This window comes from Globicephala melas, chromosome 1, assembly GCF_963455315.2.
Source record: "Globicephala melas chromosome 1, mGloMel1.2, whole genome shotgun sequence".
NCBI classification, from domain to species: domain Eukaryota; kingdom Metazoa; phylum Chordata; class Mammalia; order Artiodactyla; family Delphinidae; genus Globicephala; species Globicephala melas.
The window spans coordinates 53064525-53084520 of record NC_083314.1 but is presented as its reverse complement, the minus strand read 5'-3'; the positions used below and the strand labels follow the sequence as shown (position 1 = coordinate 53084520).

General features: G+C 42.2%; 1 protein-coding gene across 4 annotated transcripts in view; it reads left to right on the top strand.

The window, feature by feature from the left end:
* The window catches only part of PAPPA2 (pappalysin 2), a 565818-nt gene that overhangs the window by 478505 nt on the left and 67317 nt on the right, over positions 1 to 19996 (top strand). For 3 of the 4 annotated variants that reach the window (XM_060295976.1, XM_030875398.2, XM_060295970.1), the window contains 3 exons: positions 5779 to 5950; positions 9459 to 9636; positions 10820 to 11033. In XM_060295976.1, coding sequence (XP_060151959.1) covers positions 5779 to 5950; positions 9459 to 9636; positions 10820 to 11033 — 564 coding nt within the window. The remainder of the gene's footprint in view (positions 1 to 5778; positions 5951 to 9458; positions 9637 to 10819; positions 11034 to 19996) is intronic. The other variant, XR_009563406.1, reaches the window with a different exon arrangement.

Here is a 19996-nt window from a genome sequence, read left to right as displayed (position 1 = left end):
GTTCTCAGTGGCAGGGAGAGGAAATGGTGATTTTGTCTAGGTTTTTAGAGTGCTACTTTGCTCTGTGTTCTGTCTGGAAAGCATTGGAGGTATCTTTCTGGCATATCTCTTTTGCCTTTCCAAATCCTATTAATTTATTGAGGTCAAATCATATCCAATGATAAAACTTTCTCTGGAACAGCCATGGATTTATAATCGGTACCACATGATTTAATTATTTTCTCTCTTCAGCCGTATTGAAAGATTCTTCAGAATGGGGGAAATGTTTTATACTTTTGATCTGTCTTATGACTCCCACGTGATAATTTGTGCTGAAAACATTAAAGCGTAATGATGAAACAGTGGAACGAGTTTCTCCTTCTGGAATCAGCATTTGTTATTTTATAGTCTTGGCCTATGGAATTTGTTGACATATCTTTCAGGTTACACATACCCAGCTCTTTATGGTGCCGGGTTTCACTCCTGGTGAGCCTGAAAAACTTTGAAACTTAAAATAAAATCACAGCTGTGAGGATTCCACCACAAACCTACAGAATCAAAATCTCCAGGGGACAGAGCCTGGGTATCTTTATTTTTTAAATGCTGCCTCTAAGTGAGTTAAATATACAACTGTGGTTGACAAAGTCTGCCTTGTGGCAGATGAGGGCCATTCTTTTATGGAACTCTGCCAACAGAGGTTTCCCAAGGCATCACGCGGAGGCCCAAACGAAAAGGAAGCACACACATCATTTTGGTAGGACGGTGCTACTAGTGTGCCTGGGTGTCCACAAGCAGGTTATATGCAAGAAGATAGCCCAGGGATAACATACATTTTGAAAAGGGATTTCTCTATTGAAAGCATTTTTTAAAATCCTCAAACATGATGGCTTCCGGAAGTGAGGACAAGAAGGGAGAGAGTAGAGGCTTATTGGGGAAGTGGAGACACAAAGAGCAAAGCTAGAATGATGGGTAAGGTGACCATCTACGTAATGTGACCTCTGAGGGCCTACTGACTTAAGATTCTATCATGAAAAACTCATTCCTTTGCCTTCAAACTTTTGTCTCCTGTTAAAATGGAAATACCTGTGACTGCATCACATCTGACTGACTGCATCATATCCTTACCCGAGAACACATTGTGATGGGGTGTGGGGAAAGGTCTGGAAAAAGATGGGTGGAAGGGTGAGAAGTGGTTGCCAAAGGAAGAAACACGCTTAGTAGGGCATCATGCAGACAATGGCAGCTGGACAAAAATTGCCAATTTGATATTCTCTCATTTAAAAGAAAACTGCTCAAAACTGAGACCAACCATTTACTATTCTACTCTTTCCCCCCGACTACCCTGCTGAGGAGCTTCTTGGCTCATCTTGGCCAATGATGCTAGCTCCTGAATGGAGAAGAAAGCAACAGGAGATCCACCTTGTTGCCAGGGAGACGGCCTGGTGGTCTAGGCTGGCCCCGAGAGTGAGGACTCTGAGACCCAGCCTGAGGATTTTCCTCTAACTCACTGTGCAGCCTCCAGCCAGTCTTCAAACAGCTTTAGTTTCCTTGTATGTCAAACCAAGATAAATACCTAACTGCCCATCTCTCTGGGACATTGTAAGGCTTCACTGCTGCCACTTTCATTAACATTTGTCCAAAGACCCTAAGAAGAAAGCTTTTGAAAAGTTTTAAGACTAATTATGTTTACTATCAGCATTATCATTATGATATTGGGGCTTAATGTAACAGTAGCCAGAAAGAAGAATGTGTCAGGAGCATGGGAAAACGGAGAACACAGAAACTTCACTCAGGGAAGCAGTATTTGTAGTGGAAGAGAAACACAAAAAGGGGTTTGGGGTTGGGGTGCAAAGGAGAGAAGTCTGCAATTGATACCAGATGCCATCAGAAGCTAACGACCTGACAAACACCACTCTCATAAAACAAATTCCTTAAAAAGGAAGCAAATGGAAATATAAGCTAGTGAAAGAATTTGCAGCAGCTGCCCTAAAACCATTTCTCACTTCATAAACAGGTCTGGGTTTGATGCTTTTTTTTTTTTTGTCTTGGTCTTATTTCATGCCACTTTCCCTCTTTTCTATCATCCCCTGTCTCATTCTTCCTCCCTTGCTGCCAAGGCTGGATGGACTTTTAATACTGGTAGTCATAGCAACAGTAGTTAATGGAACACCATCTTGATGGAAGGAGGCTCATTCAGAGTATTTGTTTTGTGTCTTATCTCAGCACGTATTTGTCCTCAGTGATGACATGGATGAATTGGACGGAGTCACTGGAAAATAGCACGTGCTGCTATTTCACATTAATTTCTTGGCAGTGAGCTGACATGAACCAGAACTGTTAATGACTCTCTGTTTTCCAGTCTTCTCTGCTTAACACGCTGAAGAAATATTACGTTTTGTGTACATCAAGGGCACGTAGTATCTGTGGAACTTGAAGTTCTTTAGCATCACTAATGAGGTGTTCTGATCTCATTCCATGAAGGACCGTCAGGTTTCAGATTCCTTATCCAGCTAGGCTGAATAAAGACTCGGAGACAAAGGTTTATTTCCTGTATTGCATACCTAATTAGCAGCATTGGATTTGGAGAATCCATGCTGACAATTAACAGTCATCCCCCCGCAATTCATATATTCCTCCCTTCATCAGGCTCCCGGAGTGATTCTGAGGGAATACTACACCTTCACAGAGAATAATCAGAGCTTAAAGGAGTAAAAAAGTTTCCTTCATACCACTCAACTCCAATTCCTCCATCCTATACCTAATAAGCATAGGTAAAAGAAATGAGAATGTCACTGACATATAACTTAAATCCCTGACGTGTAACTGAAACCCCAAGATCAGGGGCAGCAACTTTAGCATATTCGAATCAAATCCATACTTTTTGGACTAGTGCATTTTAAAGCAATTCTCAGTTATTTCAAGGCAGTATGTTCAATTCAATGACATTTTATTTTCCACTTCCTTTTTTATTTATTTATTTACTTACTTATTTTTGGCTGTGCTGGGTCTTCGTTGCTGCGCGCGGGCTTTCTCTGTTTGCTGCAAGCGGGGTCTACTCTTTGCTGTCGTGTGCAGGCTTCTCGTTGCAGTGGCTTCTTTTGTTTCAGAGCACAGGCTCTAGGCGTGCGGGCTTCAGTAGTTGTGGCTCGCAGGCTCTAGAGCTCAGGCTCAGTAGTTGTGGCACACGCGGCTTAGTTGCTCTTTGGCATGTGGGATCTTCCTGGACCAGGGATCAAACCCATGTCCCCTGCATTGGAAGGCGGATTCTTAACCACTGCGCCACCAGGGAAGCCCCTATTTTCCACTTTCTTATATCGTTGCCCAGCTCCTTGATAAGGTCGTTGGCTGCTAACACAATTCAAGGGCAAATAGAACAAATTAATGATGACGAGACTCACAGAAGCCATTTTAACTAATATTTAGTACCACTGGCAAAAACATCATGAGCAAGAAAATATCTTGTTGTTCTACACCGCTAGACTATGTGTTCTTTAAGGGCATGTTTATTTTATCCCCAGTACTGAGACCGATGCCTTGCCAATGCTAAGTGCTCAGTAAATGTTTATGAGTGAATGAATGAATGAGTAGGGCAAGATGGTTGGATCACTTTTTTTCTTTTTTAACGTCTTTATTGGAGTATAATTGCTTTACAATGGTGTGTTCGTTTCTGCTTTATAACAAAGTGAATCAGCTATACATATACATATATCCCCATATCTCCTCCCTGTTGCATCTCCCTCCCATCCTCCGTCGTCTGATAATGATATTTTTGTATTTCATATCCCCACCTATCACTATAAAATTTAACAAATTTACCATTTTGATAGCCATTGACTTACTTTGATGTCTATGATATGAACAAATTTAATTCAGCAGACACTTATTGTAACTCCTACAATGAGGTGTATGGTGAATACAAAAGTGGGTAGGAGTCAGTGTTTGTCTTCAAGAATATCATAATCTAGTTGGGAGATTCAACAGCATTTAAGAGACAGATACTAATTGCCTTGTGGATCAAAGGATGGATAAATTAATTAACTGAAGAACAATCAAATGCATACATGACTATACTACAAGATAGAGTAAAAGAAGCGTTCGAAGAGTTATTTTTTAAATTTCCCTGAGAGGTTCGAGGGAGGAAGATATCTGGAGGGGCTTCTTGGAGAAGGAAAGCCTTTTAGAAAACACAACAAATTGAGCAAAAGTACAGAAGTGGGAAAACTAAAACATGTGGCTGGTTCATAAAAAACAGGCCACTGAAGGTGGGACTTGGGCCATTTGCAGTGGAGCAGTAGAGAGCATTAACCCAGGAACAATAACAACCCTGTGGGATATGCACCATTATTATCCCCATCTCATGGGGGAAGGAGCTGAAATACCGGGGAATAAATAACCAAATCATACAGGCAGTAGTAAATGGTGAATCCAGGATTCAAATTCACACAGCCTGGGGGCAGTTGCTCTAAATCTTAATCTCTGTTGTTCTGCCTTGATAAGAGGGTAACCCTCTTTCGGCTCTGTTGCATGCCCCCCCCCTCTTTTTTTTGTACAGTTGATTTACAATGTTGTGTTGGTTTCAGGTGTACTGCAAAGTGAATCAGTTATACATACATACATCTATCTATCTATCTATCTATCTATCTATCTATCTATCTATCTATCTATCTATATATCTCCACTCTTTTTTAGATTCTTTTACCATATAGTCCATTACAGAGCACTGAGTAGAGTTCCCTTTGCTATACAGTAGGTCCTTGCTAGTTATCTATTTTATATATAGTGGTGTGTATATGTCAATCCCAATCTCCCAATTTATCCCTCCCCCACCTTACCCACTGGTAACCATTAATTTGTTTTCTACATCTGTAACTTTATTTCTGTTTTGTAGGTAAGTTCATTTGTACTCTTTTTTTAGATTCCACATATAAGCGATATCATATGATATTTGTCTTTCTCTGTCTGACTTACATCACTCAGTATGACAATCTCTAGGTCCATCTCTGTTGCATCCTTGCTGCTGTTATGGTCCCAGCAGAGTCTCCCCAAACCCTGGGGAGTTACCTATCCCTCCTGTTCCCAGTTGAATAGCCCTTGAGATCTGGACAGCAGTTCTCCTCTGCTGAGATAATGTCCTGGAAGCATGTAGAACAACGTCAGGCATGTGGCTGGGATCTGATATGTGTGAGTTTCTTCTTTCTGCCATGGGCTCAATTTCTGATTAGCTGGTGCTGATATTCAATGGTGTATGCCAGTTGTCAAAAATATTTCCATGACAATCAGTAAATAAATGTTGCTTTTTCTGCCATCTCAAACAACCAGGCCCTTTCTACAGGGTCCCCTGCGACAAACCTGTGATTGAACAACAGAAAGTTTAATGCCTGACACAACCAGGGGCCTCCAGGATTCACTCCTGACCTTTGTCCTGTGTCTGTTCTGATTGTTTGGGGCCCAGAGTACTGGTTATGAAATATTTCAAGGATTATCCTCTGATCTATTCATTTCTGATGCCATCCAGAGCTCTTGAGACACGCTCCCCACCTGTTCTACCATCATTTTGTCCTCCTGGAAGAGCCATAGAGAAAGCCAGTTCATAATCACTTCGTAGATGATATTGTTCTTGTTCATTTTATGTTGCGTGGTTCCAGGTCACATAGAAGGAAGTAATGAATTTAATGTAGGCTTTGGAGAAACAATGTTCTCTTTGGTTTAGAGGCACTTCCCAGAGGGAGATGCAAAGCCTTTGCTGCTGCCTATCAGTTCTGAGTCCGTTTAAGATACTTCTGTTTCTGTCATCTCCAGCTGTGTCCATCAGCCCTGTGGGGAGCAGGGCAGCTGTGTGCCATTGCTGCTTGATCACGCGGATGTGGTGAACTGTACCTCTGGTGGCCCAGGTCACATGAAGTGCTCTATCACCTGTCAAAGGGGGTTTGACCTTCAGGCCAGCAATGGGCAGTACCTCAGGCCCATGCAGGTGAGTTGGAAACCCGTGGTCATCAGGACCAAGCCCCTGGGGAGGGACAGTAGGCATGTTCCTCCCCCTGTCTGGATGGGGGAAAGGCGCATGTTTCTAAATCATCTGAAAGGAAAATGAGGACTCTAACAAGCAAGGAGAAGCATGGCTTTATAGAAATGCAAGGTATACATAAGAACAGGTGCAGTTTCCATTAACTAGGGTGTCAATTTCTCTCCAGGTGGGCAGTAGACAGGGACACTTGTTCCATCCTTCTCCCTTGCTTTTTTATCTTCCTATCAGAAATTATGACCCCCACTTTCGGCTTCAAAATGGGAATGCTGCAGTTTAGACCTGTCCACAATTTGCAGGCAAAATAGTTTGCAATCAGGTTGTTTGTGGTTCATTGTCTGACTGCCATGCACCAGCCCCCTTCCCTGCCCCCACCAGCCCTCCTTACAAGAAGACTGGAGGAAAGAGCCTGATTTTCTTCCTTCTGTTACTGAGGTGGGGGTTATATCATGATTCTGGCTTTAACTGAATTTTCCAAATTTCTACAAGCTACCATGCACCACTTGAAGATTTCAAGGTGATCTGAAGGTAGTAGAATATATTAATGAAGAGTGTAATTTGAGAGACAGACCTGGAATGAAATTTTGACTCCACTGTTTAGTAGGTGTGTAATTTAGGTAAAGACAAACACACAAAAGAAACTAACCACTTTAGGTTTGTTTCCACATTTGTAAAATAATGAAATCAGAAGGATTTATGTCACTGGGTTATTTTGATGACTGACTAGACATAATTTACCAGCTTCTAGCAAAATGGTAGGCACCTAGCTCTCTGCAAAGCTGCCATTATGATGAGCGTGATAATGTATTCTCAACTAAGAATTTTATTTTCCATTTTTCCTTTAGAGAGCTTTCAGTACTCTACAGAGGAACTTGAAAATTGAAATCAACCATTAGAAAACATGAGCACAGTATGAGATAGAGACAGGATGCATTAGGCAAAAGGTAATGATGCTTGAGAAGAAGATGAGAAAGATGAGGTGTGATGAGGGAAGAGTGGAATCACGATTGGTTAGTCAGGTATCAATGGTTTGGAAGATTGGAATTGTTTTCATCTTGTACCAGTTGACTGCTTAGCAGGTTGTAGATCTGTGGAAGAATTTTACTTGCTTAGACATGGTCAGGATTTAAAGACACAATCTTTGGTTTCAGCTGGTTTAGGTTCTGCATAGAGAGAGACAGGTTTAACATACCTTGAAGCACCAACTCCTTGGTCTATGATGCTTTGGTGAGAAAGGCAGAACTCTTATCACCTGCCCTTAACTCAGCTTAACTCACACTAGAAAAGGGATGGAAAGAAGGAAAAAGAACAAAAACAATGTAGGAACTAAATACATTTTTGTGATGTCGGTAAAGAAGGGGAGAGAAGAAAAGATGGTGTTTGCAATTCATTAAAATTAGGAACAAGTTCAAGACAAAATGGTTAATACCTAATGAAGCCAGGAGAAAAAGCAGGCAATATATGCAGAGTTTGAGAGACATTCTTGAAGTGATCATTGTGGTTCGAGCCAGTCTTCCAGGCTGTGATCAGTGTGGCAGGGACAGAGTTGGGAGAAGGAAGGTGGGAGCTCACCTTTTGCCAACCCAATGGTGGAGTCAGCAAGCACAGCTTTCCAGCTGACCACTCCTGTCACCCAAGGCTGGCCCCACTAAACAGACTGTACGATCCCGGCTCCTGATCACAAGACAGTGGGGATATTTGCTTTTTGTTGACACAAGAACTTAAACTAAACAGAAAAATGTGTCTGGCTTTGAACTGGGCTCTTCTGGCAGGCAACAGGGAACCCCTGGAAAGCAGGGAGGAGCAGCCAGCCAAGAGTGGGTATCAGGGGTGACAGGTGCTTTCACCAGTCATTTTACCTTTGGCTTCGGTGCCACTGTGGTCTCCTGGTGGGATGGCTGGCTGAGCTGCAGAATCTGCCCACTCTCCCTTTGACTTTTGGTAACCCATTGGCTAGAATGACGGCTGTGCTTTTTCCCAAACAAGCTGTGAGCATCCAGGTCTCTGAGTGCCTGCTCCTCCTGTTCCCCTCACTCTGAATACTTTCTTCTCCCTGCTTCCCCTCTGCTGCTGGGAAGTCTCGCTCATCTTTCAAAGGCCAGTTCCTGAGTTACCTACCCTGTGCACCTCCCCGCAAACCCTCTCCCTCCTACCCAAGTATGGGCAATCCCTCCTCCAGCCCCTGTAGTGCTATCTCACCACCACAAAACAAGCATGCATATATTATATCGCTGTATTTTTTTTTTAACAGCAATTTAAATTTTCTTTCTCCTTGGTCCATGTTTTCTACTTCTTTCACTTTATCATTTGCAGTCTTTGTATTATATTCTCTTAAATCATTACAGAAGGAAGTAGGATATAACAAAAATATATCTCCAGAACTTTCCTTTTTTACTTTCTTTCCTCCCTTCCTCTCTCTCTTTCTCCTTCTTTCCCTTTTTCCCCCTTCAATTGTTTTCTGATACATTGCTCCAACCTATGATTTGCTCTGCTGGTAGATTATTAGCTCCTTGAGGGTCTTGTTTATCCAAACCTAGTAAGGAATCTGGCCCTTCTAGGTGTTCAAAAAATGTCTCCTCGTTTATTTCATGGTGATGAATTCTAGGGCTCCCCTACAGAAACCGCAGGCCCAGGGAAACAGCTGGAATCTCTCAAACTTAACTACAAAGTTTGGAAGATGCCTCATATGCATTAAGTCTCAGCGGTTCTTAAAGCCTAGGCACCATTCTCAGAGGAGACAATTATGTTTCGTAGCATTATCTGTAAAGGTCCCAGCAGGAAACAGATGACACACTCAAAGGTGGGCAATTTGAGGGACTTCAGTAAAGGGGCCACTTCTAAAGGTGGGGGCAGGATATAGGAAATTACAAGGAGATGGTGCAGAATCCCAGGGTGAAGGGGTGATACCCCCTGTAGGCCTGAAGAGTTGACTATAGAGAGCAGTTAGCAGAACCCCTGGGAAGAGAGTGCAGGAGGTGTGTGGAGATCGCTGCCAAAGGGTGCGGCCAACCTACAGCAAAGCCCTAGGGAGGGAGTAGCAAGGATCAGCACCCTGACCCCCCTTGCCTCTCTCCCTCTCCAGTCTCCTGCCACTGTTGCCCTGGGTGCTAAACCAAACACAAGTCAGAGGCATGAAATCTACAGGAGCCAGCATCCCAGGGCAAGGTGGAGAAGGGTAGATCTGGGGAAGCACGTGGAGGATAGCCAAGAGTTGGCCTGGAGGAGTGTCTTCATTTAAAGATTCCCTTACACTAACATTTGCCTTTCATTAGCAGCATACCTGGGTAGTGTGAGATAGTACACTAAGACAGTAAGGCATAAAGAGGGAGAAAGACAAACTAATTTTGCCTGTTGTGAACGTTTGCACAAATAATCATCAGGACTCTTTCAAAGCCTGGAAACTGTTTTGATAAGCCTTTTTATGTCACCTTGACAGCAGAAAATTTTCTGTTTCTAGAAGGAAATTCTGCTCACATGTTCCTCTGGGCACTGGGACCGGGCTGTGAGCTGCATGCCCCTTGACTGTGGTGTCCCCGACCAGTCTTTGGTGAACTATGCAAACTTCTCCTGCTCAGAGGGAACAAACTTTCTGAAACGCTGCTCCATCTCCTGTGTCCCACCAGCCAAGCTTCAAGGTATTGTCTGGCCAACCAGGAGCTGTATGCAAGTTCTCTTCAGGTTCTCTCTCTTCGGGGGTACTTTGGGGATCTTTTCTTCACCCCAGTGCCCTTCCCATTTGGCTCTGCTGTATCACCCTCTTCTGATAACACAAGCAAAGTCCCAAAGGGCAATACCATTCCTTGTCCCAGAATGCCCTGACTCAAGATCTCATTAAGGAAAGAAACTTAGACTTTCCCATTTTTATTTGACTTTATGTCCTCTGGAGTCAAGCCAACTAACAGTTTTCTAATAATATTAATAATCCAGATACCCTTTATCATTCACATTTTTAAATTTAATATTTACAACCATCCTATGAGTTAGGTGCTTTTCGTTCTGTTTTAGAGATGAGAGCATAGTTACATGAGCTGTACTGCTAGGAAGAGATGAAGACCCCACATCTTGCTCTTTACCTCTTGGACTTAGGTGCGCCTAACAGTGTTTGAGCAGGCTTGTTACAAATGCAGCCTCCTGAGCCTCATGCTGACAGATTCTGATTTAGTAGGTCTGAGGTGGGTTGGTGATGCTACTGTGGGGTGTCCATGGATTGCACTCGGAGAAACCATGAATGACGTTGAGGCATACGGTATGGTGTTGAAGTGCAGAGCTTTGCATCCAAACTGCCTGAGTACAAACCCTGCCTCTGTTCTTACTAGCTTGGGCAAGTTACCTAAACTCAATTTCCTCAGCTGCAAAATAGGGGATAATGATGGTATCTATTTCATAGGGTTGTTTGAGGTTTGAAGTTTACACAAGTGAATACATGTAAAATGCTTAGAGCGGTGCCTGGCATATAATGAGCACAATAAAAGTGTCATCTAGTATTATTATAATGCTTTCCACAATACTGTCACTACTCTATTTTTATTATTTATAGTGAGGAAGTGAGGTAATGATTTGGTTGGTAGCCCTCCTTTCATTCAGGTCATGAAAGAGCTTTCTGACCTCTGTGCTGTATAAGAGAGCACAGTAGACGCTCTGTGGGCACAAAGATATAGGATAAACATTTGACCTGAGGTTTTAGAGAAGCTGCTCCACAAAGAGTAACGTGACTTTCCAAGAATGACGGTACGTTGACAGGTCTTCGCTCTCTCTGCTAGTGTTTTATTTCTGGACTCTCTGTTCTGAGCATCTTGTGCTTCTCTTTCTTGGAGTCAGGACTGAGCCCGTGGCTGACCTGTCTTGAAGATGGGCTCTGGTCTCTCCCTGAAGCCTACTGCAAGTTGGAGTGTGATGTTCCCCCTGTTATCCCGAACGCCAACTTGCTCCTGCCTCACTGCCTCCAGGGCAACCATGATGTGGGCTCCATCTGCAGATACAAATGCAAACCGGGCTACTACGTGATGGGAAGTGCGGAGAATAAAGTCAGGAAGTAAGTTGGATTGTTCCTGGTCTTTGCAGTTCTCTCTACCCTTGTACCTTGCTCCTTTTCCTTCATTTGCAAATCCTAGACCACTGTTTTGGAATTAATATTAAGACCTTCTGGGTTGTCCATTGTTTGTTGTGTTTGTTTTTCTATATAATCTCTCTTCACCTGCACAGGTGTGTTCCCCAGTCATGACAGGCAGGCTGGCCAAGTATGCTTTCTATAAAGATATTCTTTCTCATAGGAGATTCCACAGTCTCATCTAGGTGTTTTTAAAAGAATCTCTGCCCGAATTATTATTTTCCTTGAAAGTAAGTGTTACGAGCTTCTTAAGCAGTACACACATCACCCGAATCCAACTGTGTCCTAGAACATCCTCATCAGGACAGGTGGAGGCTTATGGTTGTGGCTGTGGGAGAAATTGTCTGGGATGGTCCCCACCTCAGGTATTTATTGGTTATGTGATGCCAGGAAGTCTTCTTTCTCTGCCTCATTCTTCCTCATCTGTAAAATGAGGATAATAATAATAATAATAACGTAGGAACTAAATAAATTAGTATGTATAAAACATGAGTCAGGGGCTTCCCTGGTGGCGCAGTGGTTGAGAGTCCGCCTGCCGATGCAGGGGACGCGGGTTCGCGCCCCAGTCCAGGAAGATCCCACATACTGCGGAGCGGCTGGGCCCATGAGCCATGGCCGCTGAGCCTGCGCATCCGGAGCCTGTGCTCCGCAACAGGAGAGCCCACAACAGTGAGAGACCCGCGTACCACAAAAACAAACAAACAAACAAAAAAACATGAGTCAGTAAATTTATTTTTAAAGCATAAAACTCAATACATATTAGCTATTAATATTGTAATTATAGTCTCTCTGCTTTCTTTTTCCTGGACTTTGTGTGTTTACACTCCTAGACCCAGAAACCAAGAGAGCATGGTGGATCAGAAAGAACAAAAGCTTACTGCATAATTTAAGAGGAAGGGTTTTAAAGAAAATCATGCTGGGGTTCAAATCCCAGTTGTTCCCCATTTTATTAGCTGAGTAACCTCAGGCAAGTTACTTAACTCTTTGGGTCTCATCTTTGTAAGCTGGGGATAATGCCCTCACCAGAGTGTTCAGTTGAGGATTAAACAAGATAATACACATTCAGCCCAGTGCCCGGTTTGTGCTAAATGCTCAATAAATGGTTTCAGAAAAAGAAACATTTTCCGAACAAACAAAACAAGCAAAAAGCTTTCAGAAGAAGACACTCCTTGTACTCAGTAAATAGTAACTATTATTTTCCTACCATAAATTATGTCAGTAAAGGAGAAAATCAGATTTATTTCTTAGCCAGGATTTAGTTCATAGTTCAAAATCTGATCATAGTAGGTATGTTTTTAAAGACTTGTTTTTTGAACTGACATAATCCCAGCCATGGCATTACCAGTGATTCCAGGAGATACCAACTTTGATTGTAAGCTAGAATTCTCTAAGGGAGCAAAAGAAAAACAGGAAGCTTACTCTCTGGCTCCAATTCGCCCTTCTCTAGTCAACATCCAGCCATCTCAATATGGGATGGATTGAGTTCGGCTTTGCCGGGAGCCTTTCACTCCCAAGAAAACCCAAGATCATATTTGGGGGGGGGAGAGGGAAGTCCCCTCCTCAAGATCTCAGCCCGAGGCAAGAGCCTGGCTAATTAGAACATGAATAAATACTGACGAAAAATTCATAGGAAGCGGCATTCTGGTTCAGTGACTCTAGCAGGTATCGTCAACAGTTTTTGACAGCTGAAAACACATTTGCACGTGATGGTCATAGAGTCTAGATCAATTTGCGTCAGCATGCATTGACGGGTAGTGAGTACCCAGGTCATCTTCCAGTGAGAATGGCATTACAACCAGCCTGAAGGCTGCTGTTTCCTTGCTTTTTTTCTTCTCTTCTTGCCTCACTTTTCACACACCTGAGCCAACTCAGGTGTCTGCAGAACAATGCAATGAAGACTGGAGGGAGAGAGAGAAGTCTCGGGGACCAGGAGGAATTCGAGGTGGAGGCATTATTCCTAGCTCCCCTGGGCCCGTGGCTGAGCTTTGCCTTGGGAACAGTGAGGCTTCCTCCATGACGATGGGCTTCCTGCTGCGTCTGCATATCTGCCTCCACCGGCTTCCCTGCCCCAGCAGGGGCCCACAAGGCACAGCTTTCTTTTCTGGTTGAGAAACTGGAAGCTTGCATCACAGCATCAGCATCGGTTTGGACTTAAACATTTACATTCACAAGCACCATGCTGAGGAGAGATTAAATTATTTACTGCACTGCATAAACTGGTTTTAATCTTAGTTTACACCTGTTTACATAGCCAGCAGTGGACTGGTAATCAGAAGTTTGCAAGTCAGGAGTAAATCACTGTCACTTGCTGCTTGTGTTTACCCAACGAACTATGTCAGCCTTGTTCCTTGCTTGGAGCCCAGAGTTGTACAGATGGAGCCCTAAAATTCTTTCTAGGACATGCAGGCAGGGGGAGAAGAAGTTGAGAGAAGTTAACAGGGAGATTAACCCAGACAGAGTGGCCACATGCTAGTCTTCTGCAGTTCTCTGAGTAGTAGAGAAACCTCCTAGATGGTCAAATTTGCCACTTGTTCTTTGCATGACCCTGAACAATGTATGTCACATCCACGTGTCTCGGTTTTTGCCTCCTTGACGTGAGGAGTGGTAATGATTTTTACCCAAGAGTACTGTTTTGAGGCCCAAAGCAGGTAATGTACTGAAAGTGTTTTATAAACTATGAAGTTCAATACATATGCTAGAAATTACTTTTTGTTCATTTCTTTTTAAAAGAAGGAAACAACTACCAAAATATCAGCCAAGTACATTGCCTTCCTGCTTCTTCTCAAGTCTGTTGAATATTGTTTCAAGAGAGAAAGATAAATGCTGCATCTGACTTTTCTCTTCCTATCCAACCTGTTTAAGCTTTGCCCCATTGCACTTGCGGATGCAGGGAGGGCACAGCTGCAGGTGGCACTTCTTCACGTGGGCGCTCTATGCCAGCTTCGGGGTTAGGAGTGAAGATATCAGTAAGACGTAGGCTCTGGCCTCAGGAGCACACAGCCTCCATGTTCCCTCTTTCATGGACATTATTCCTCCTTACAGTGGAGCATAGGAGAGGACATGGACTACAGGTAGGCCCTTTCTCCTGGCCCCTGGATCCCTTGCCCCTTCTTCCCGGGATGTGAAGGTGACACTGCTCACACTGACTCTAGTTCCTGAAGACAAGAAAATGCAATGGCTTTGGCCTTGGTCAAGGACCTGGCCTTGAAGTCTTGGGTAGAATCAGTATCACCCAAACTGTATGGATTCTCCAGAGGGAAAAATTGAGAAGGAGAGTAACAAAAAATTCAATAAAACAAAATGAATGCCCATTATGTAGTACAGCCATACAATTATACGGGCATATCATGAAATATCCTGTCACCATTAAAGATGTTTAGAAGAATATTAAAGACATGAGAGAACATTCACAATACAATAAGTGGATAAAAGCAGAACATAGTTATTATAGATGATACAATCCTTATTTTCCATATTAAAGGTATGTTTTTAATCATCCTTCTTCAGAAGCTAGAAGTGATTATAATATTAATAGTCGTATTCTCTAGGTAGTAGGTTTATAGGGAATATAAATTTTCTTTTTCTGCTTGTTTATATTTGCTAAGTTTTCTAGACTTTATAATGAGATAAATAAATAAACAGTTTAAAAAAATAATGACGTGAGCTAGAAGGAGGAGATCATAGCCAATTTGTGGAGGCAGAGAGTGATAAAAGAAAACTAGACAGATCTTTCGAAATAGGCAAACCAAGCGGAGACCAGCACTCCAAGATGGCAGTAAGACAGGAACGTGACCCTTCCATCCTGTGTCCACACCCTTCTGTGTTTTGAAGACAAACACTGTCTCTGTTCTTGAAGGCTATTTCAGACCTCCTCTCCTCCAGTAACACCTCTTCCCTAACTTCCAGCAGATCACCTCACTCCCTAAAGCGCAAAGGTCTGACCACAGGTGTGCAAGCTAATTGACACCTCCAAACATGTTCTCCCCCTTCTCACTGTCTAAAATGAATTATGACCAAAAGGACCTACTGTACAGCACAGGGAACTTCACTCAATATTTCATAATAACCTATAAGGGAAAAGAATCTGAAAAAGAATATATATATATATATATATATTCTTTATGTATTATATGTGTAACTGAATCACTGTGCTATACACCTGAAACTAACCCAACATTGTAAATCAACTATACTTCAGTTAAAAAAAAAACAAAAAAAGCTTTTTTTTTTTTTTTTTACCTAGAAAAAAAACACCAAAGTGTCAATACTCTGGGCAAGTGGTGTTGACTCAGCGAGATTTTTTTGTCTTCTATTTTGGGATTCTTTTAATAAATAATCATATTTTATAATAAATTAAAAAACATTTTTTAAATAAAATGAATTATGAACTCCTCCACCTTTGCTCTGGATCCTGTACCCCTTCTAGAGAATTTCTCTCAATCACTTTACCTTCCTCTTTCCTACATCTGAAGCCTCTTCCTTCCTCTCGCCTGGTTACTTCTCTTTAATTGTGCTCGGGTCTCTCCTATGTTAAAATTCAAACAAGCAGAGCCTTTTATTGACTCCATGTCCTCCTCCAGCTACCACAGCTTCCCCCCTCCCTTTTACAGTGAAACTTGGTGAAAGAGCTGTTCGTATTCACTGTCTCCATCTTGCCATCTTCTCCCTCCTTCACACTTTGACACTCAGGTTTTATTCCCATCTCTCCACTAAGGCTGAGCCTGCCATGGACCCCACTGCTGTCAAATGCAGGGACTCTTTTTAGACCTTATGTTATGTGAGAATAGTTGGCTTATGTCACGGTCACCCTGTGAGATAGGATGGACCCTCCCACCCAAGTCTGGTTTGGATGTTGAAAGTATGATGCCACACATTGACCAAGAGAGTATGAAAAGGTGTATTACTCACATAATGAGGCTTTCAGGGGAGAGAAGGGGAAAATTCCAAGTCGGTCTTCAAATGGCTTGAGCAATCAGGGAAGGGAGACTGGTCTGGAGTTGTATGGTGGTTAGGGGGTGAGGCTTGGGGGAGGGTTTGTGCATGTGAACAGGACCTGGCGTGGTTTGAACTTTCTGCTGAAGCCAAAAGAGGAAGCACCCAGGCTTTCTTACAGGCTTGCTCAGATGTGTGATATGATGGGGCTTGAAAGCCATCAGAGTCAAACATCAAAGGTGGAGACTGGCTCTTCATTACAACATGGTTGGCTAGACCCTCCTTGAGACTTTTTCCTTGATTCTGCTCTATCTCACTCCCTTGATTTTCTTGCTTCTTCTCTGTCTCTTCTCAATTTCCTCTTCTGGCTTTTTCTCCTCTGCCCATTTCTTCAATATTGGTGTCTCATTCTTCTCTCTTGCTCTGTACACTCGTCTGGGCTGAAGATCATTTACCCCATAGCCTCGACTACCTTCCACATGCTGATGATTCCTAAAACCACACCTGCTATCTAGTCTCTTCCTGTAAGGACCATAAGACCCATTAGGACAACAGCCTACAGATATAGCCACTTGGGAAATCTGATCTGCCTTTCAAACTCTTACTATATAATACAGAGCCTATTATAATCTCTTTCAAATCTGCACATCCTTCTGTGTTCCATGTGGTTGGGCAGGTCAGGGACCTGCACATAACCTGAGACTTTCGAATGTCCTTCACCCTCAGTCATCAACTTCCATTGAGTGTCATCATCTTACTGACTCCTAGATATGGCCATTTCTCCTCATCCCTGCTGCCATTTCTCTATGACAGATCACTATCCTTTTTCACTTCTGAACTGATCTTTCTAACTCCAGTCTTTCCCCCTTCAATACATTCACTACTTTGCAGCATCAATAATCTTCAAAACACTCAAGTCCAATTACAGTATTCCCCTGCATAAAACTAAATGACAAGCCTTTCTGCTATTTCATCTAAGAATATAAAAAAGCTTAAACTTAAAATACGTTCAAGGTCTTGCATGATCTAGCTGGGCCTGGCTTACCTAGCTTCGTCGCTGACTATCTTCCCTGAGAGATCACTTCCCTCCAGCTGTAACACACAACACCTTCTGTACTGTAGGCTCTGATGCTCTGGACCTTCTTTTACTTCTTTATATACACCGTGGCTAACATGCCTCTGGGCCTTCAAACATGCTGTTCCTTCTGGCTAGAACTCTCCCCGACAGTGGCCTTTTGCTTGGCTAACTCCTACTCCCCTATTTTTTAGCATAAGTGTGATTTTTGTCTAGGCAGCCTCCCAGATCTCCCCAGTCTGTAGGAAGTGTCCCTCCCATGGTTTCCCACTGCACAGAAAACTTCCCTGACAACATCATTTATCTCACTGAGTAGAAATGGTTCGATTAACTGTCCGATAGACCATGGATGTTTGTTTAGCATCATGTGCCCAGTGGCTTCTACATTTATTGGTGGGTACTCAATAAATAGTTTCTAAATGGATGAAAAGACTGAATTATTAGAAAATTCATGATAGGATTTTAATGTTAAATCTGATGCTAAAAACGGTGCAGTAAAGAGGGTGGTTTTCTTTTTTTCTTATGAGGGTATGGAAATTTCTATTTCAAGTGCTTTAGAGTGGAAGGAACCCTTAAAAATATTATGTCTATTTTTCTTCTAGCAATTGTCTCAGCAACAGAGGAATGGTCATTCTCCAGAGACAGTTTTAATTTCACTTATTCAACTGACATTTAAGCTTGATTGGCAAACTGTACATGTTGGTGATAACAGAAAAATGATTAGACCTCTCCCTCTCAACAAGCTCACCAGAACAGTGGTTCTCATACCAGTCTGTACATTAGCATCACCTGGGGAGAGTTCAGATATCTTAATGCCCAGCTCAAACCCCAAACCACTTTCATCAGAATCTCTGGAAGTGGCACCCAGGCATTAGTCTTTTGCAAAGCTCCCCAAGTCACTCCAATGTGCAGCCAAAATCAAGAAGCACAATCTAGAAGCACAAACCTTTCTTTGTGTAAGAACAATATCAGTCATGGGATTTTGACTTTCTGAAAACTATCCAGAGTAACGTTTCCTCTTCTCAAAGTTACTATAGCTGGGCTTCCCTGGTGGCGCAGTGGTTGAGAGTCCGCCTGCCGATGCAGGGGACACAGGTTTGTGCCCCGGTCCAGGAAGATCCCACATGCCGCGGAGCGGCTGGGCCCGTGAGCCATGGCCACTGGGCCTGCACGTCCGGGGCCTGTGCTCCGCAACGGGAGAGGCCACAACAGTGAGAGGCCCACGTACCGGAAAAAAAAAAAAAAAAAAAATTACTATAGCAGCACTTTTGCATGCCAGATTTCATGTGTCTCTTTGAGGGTTATTTATTTTTGGAGTTAATATAGAAAATACTAACAATGGTAACTTCAAAGAAATTGCCATGTTTAGATAGTTTCAGGAGTTCTTCCTTATTCATATTTTGTAATACACACACACCTTTCTTTTCCTTCCATGCAATTTACTTCCATATATACGTCATCATTAATCACATTAATCAGGTTAATGTTTCATTAACCTGACTTCCCAGGGAGCTAAAATAAGTGTGTATGACTTATATTTTATCAAAAAGACTGTGTTATATTCTCCCTTGTCTTTCACTCCCGTGGTTACCTTTTTCTCATTAGGTGTTATCTTTATGTGTGAAGGTTAGGCTAACCTCGTTAGGACTCATAATTAATTTAAATTATGAATTGTCCCAACCTTCTAACTTTACTTAGACAGCCTCTCCCTCTAAGTTAGTCATTCATCAAGATGCCATCTGAAAGGTACTGTAGTAGTAATACCTTTTTAAGAGTAACTGTAAATAGCCATCCTTCTGAGGGTCACTTTTCCAAAGAACATAAATCTACTTAAGTTCTAGAAGCACAAATGTAGGTTCAGACTGCAACATTGTAAATAGGCCTTACCTCGTGCCTATTTATTGTTTGACAAACGTTTGGTTGGTAAAACCCTTCAGTGAGGTTTGTCTGATCTGATCTGGGGGCAGGGTGCAAGAGGGCTTTGTAGCTAGATGTGTGTACTTGACCCATCTCTGTACACATAGGAAGACTGTTTAGTGTGGCAGAGACTTAAAACACATAAGGTCTCAACTCTGTACTGTTGGGTTGATGATGATGATGATAATGATGATTCATCACTATGTGCTGTGTGTGTGAAGAGCTTTTACATACATTACCCCATTCGTTTCTTATGACACAGATAAATTTTATTATATGATAAAATAATAGTATAATGGAGAATAATATGAGATGGTAACATATAATGATATAATATAATAATAATACATTTAAGTACTTTATTATCCCCTCTTCCAGATAAGGAAACTGAGACTCAGAGTATTGTTAAGTAGTCATCCCATGATCACTCAGCCAATATATGGTGCTAAAACCATTCTAACTCCAAAGCCCACGCTCTTGGCTAATAAGGCTTTTGATCGTGGGTAAATTACTGCATTTCTCTGAGCCTCTTTTTCCACCTCTGAAAAGTAATGGAAAATCTTGAGTGACTTCCAGCTCTAAAAGTCTATATTTTATTTTCTGTCTCAACAGAATTAATGAGGAGATTTAACACTTTGGTATAACACCATTGGGAGAAGTGATACATGAAATTTATTGCCACCAGGAAAAAAAAGAAACAGCAATATATTATAAACACAAATACTACACAGACAGGATCTTAGTAGGCAATACTTAGTAGGTAATACTTGGAGAGCTTCTGATCCAAATGAATAGCCAAGGTTTTATTTCTTCCTCTTGATGGGTTTTGGTGAATTGTTCTCCACTCACCCCCGAGAGGATTAGATTTAGATCTTTCTTGAAGACAGAATATTGGGTACATTTTTAAGGATTTCTAGAATTGAGTTTAAAGATTAAGCACTTCTCTAAAATGTCTGAAGAAGAA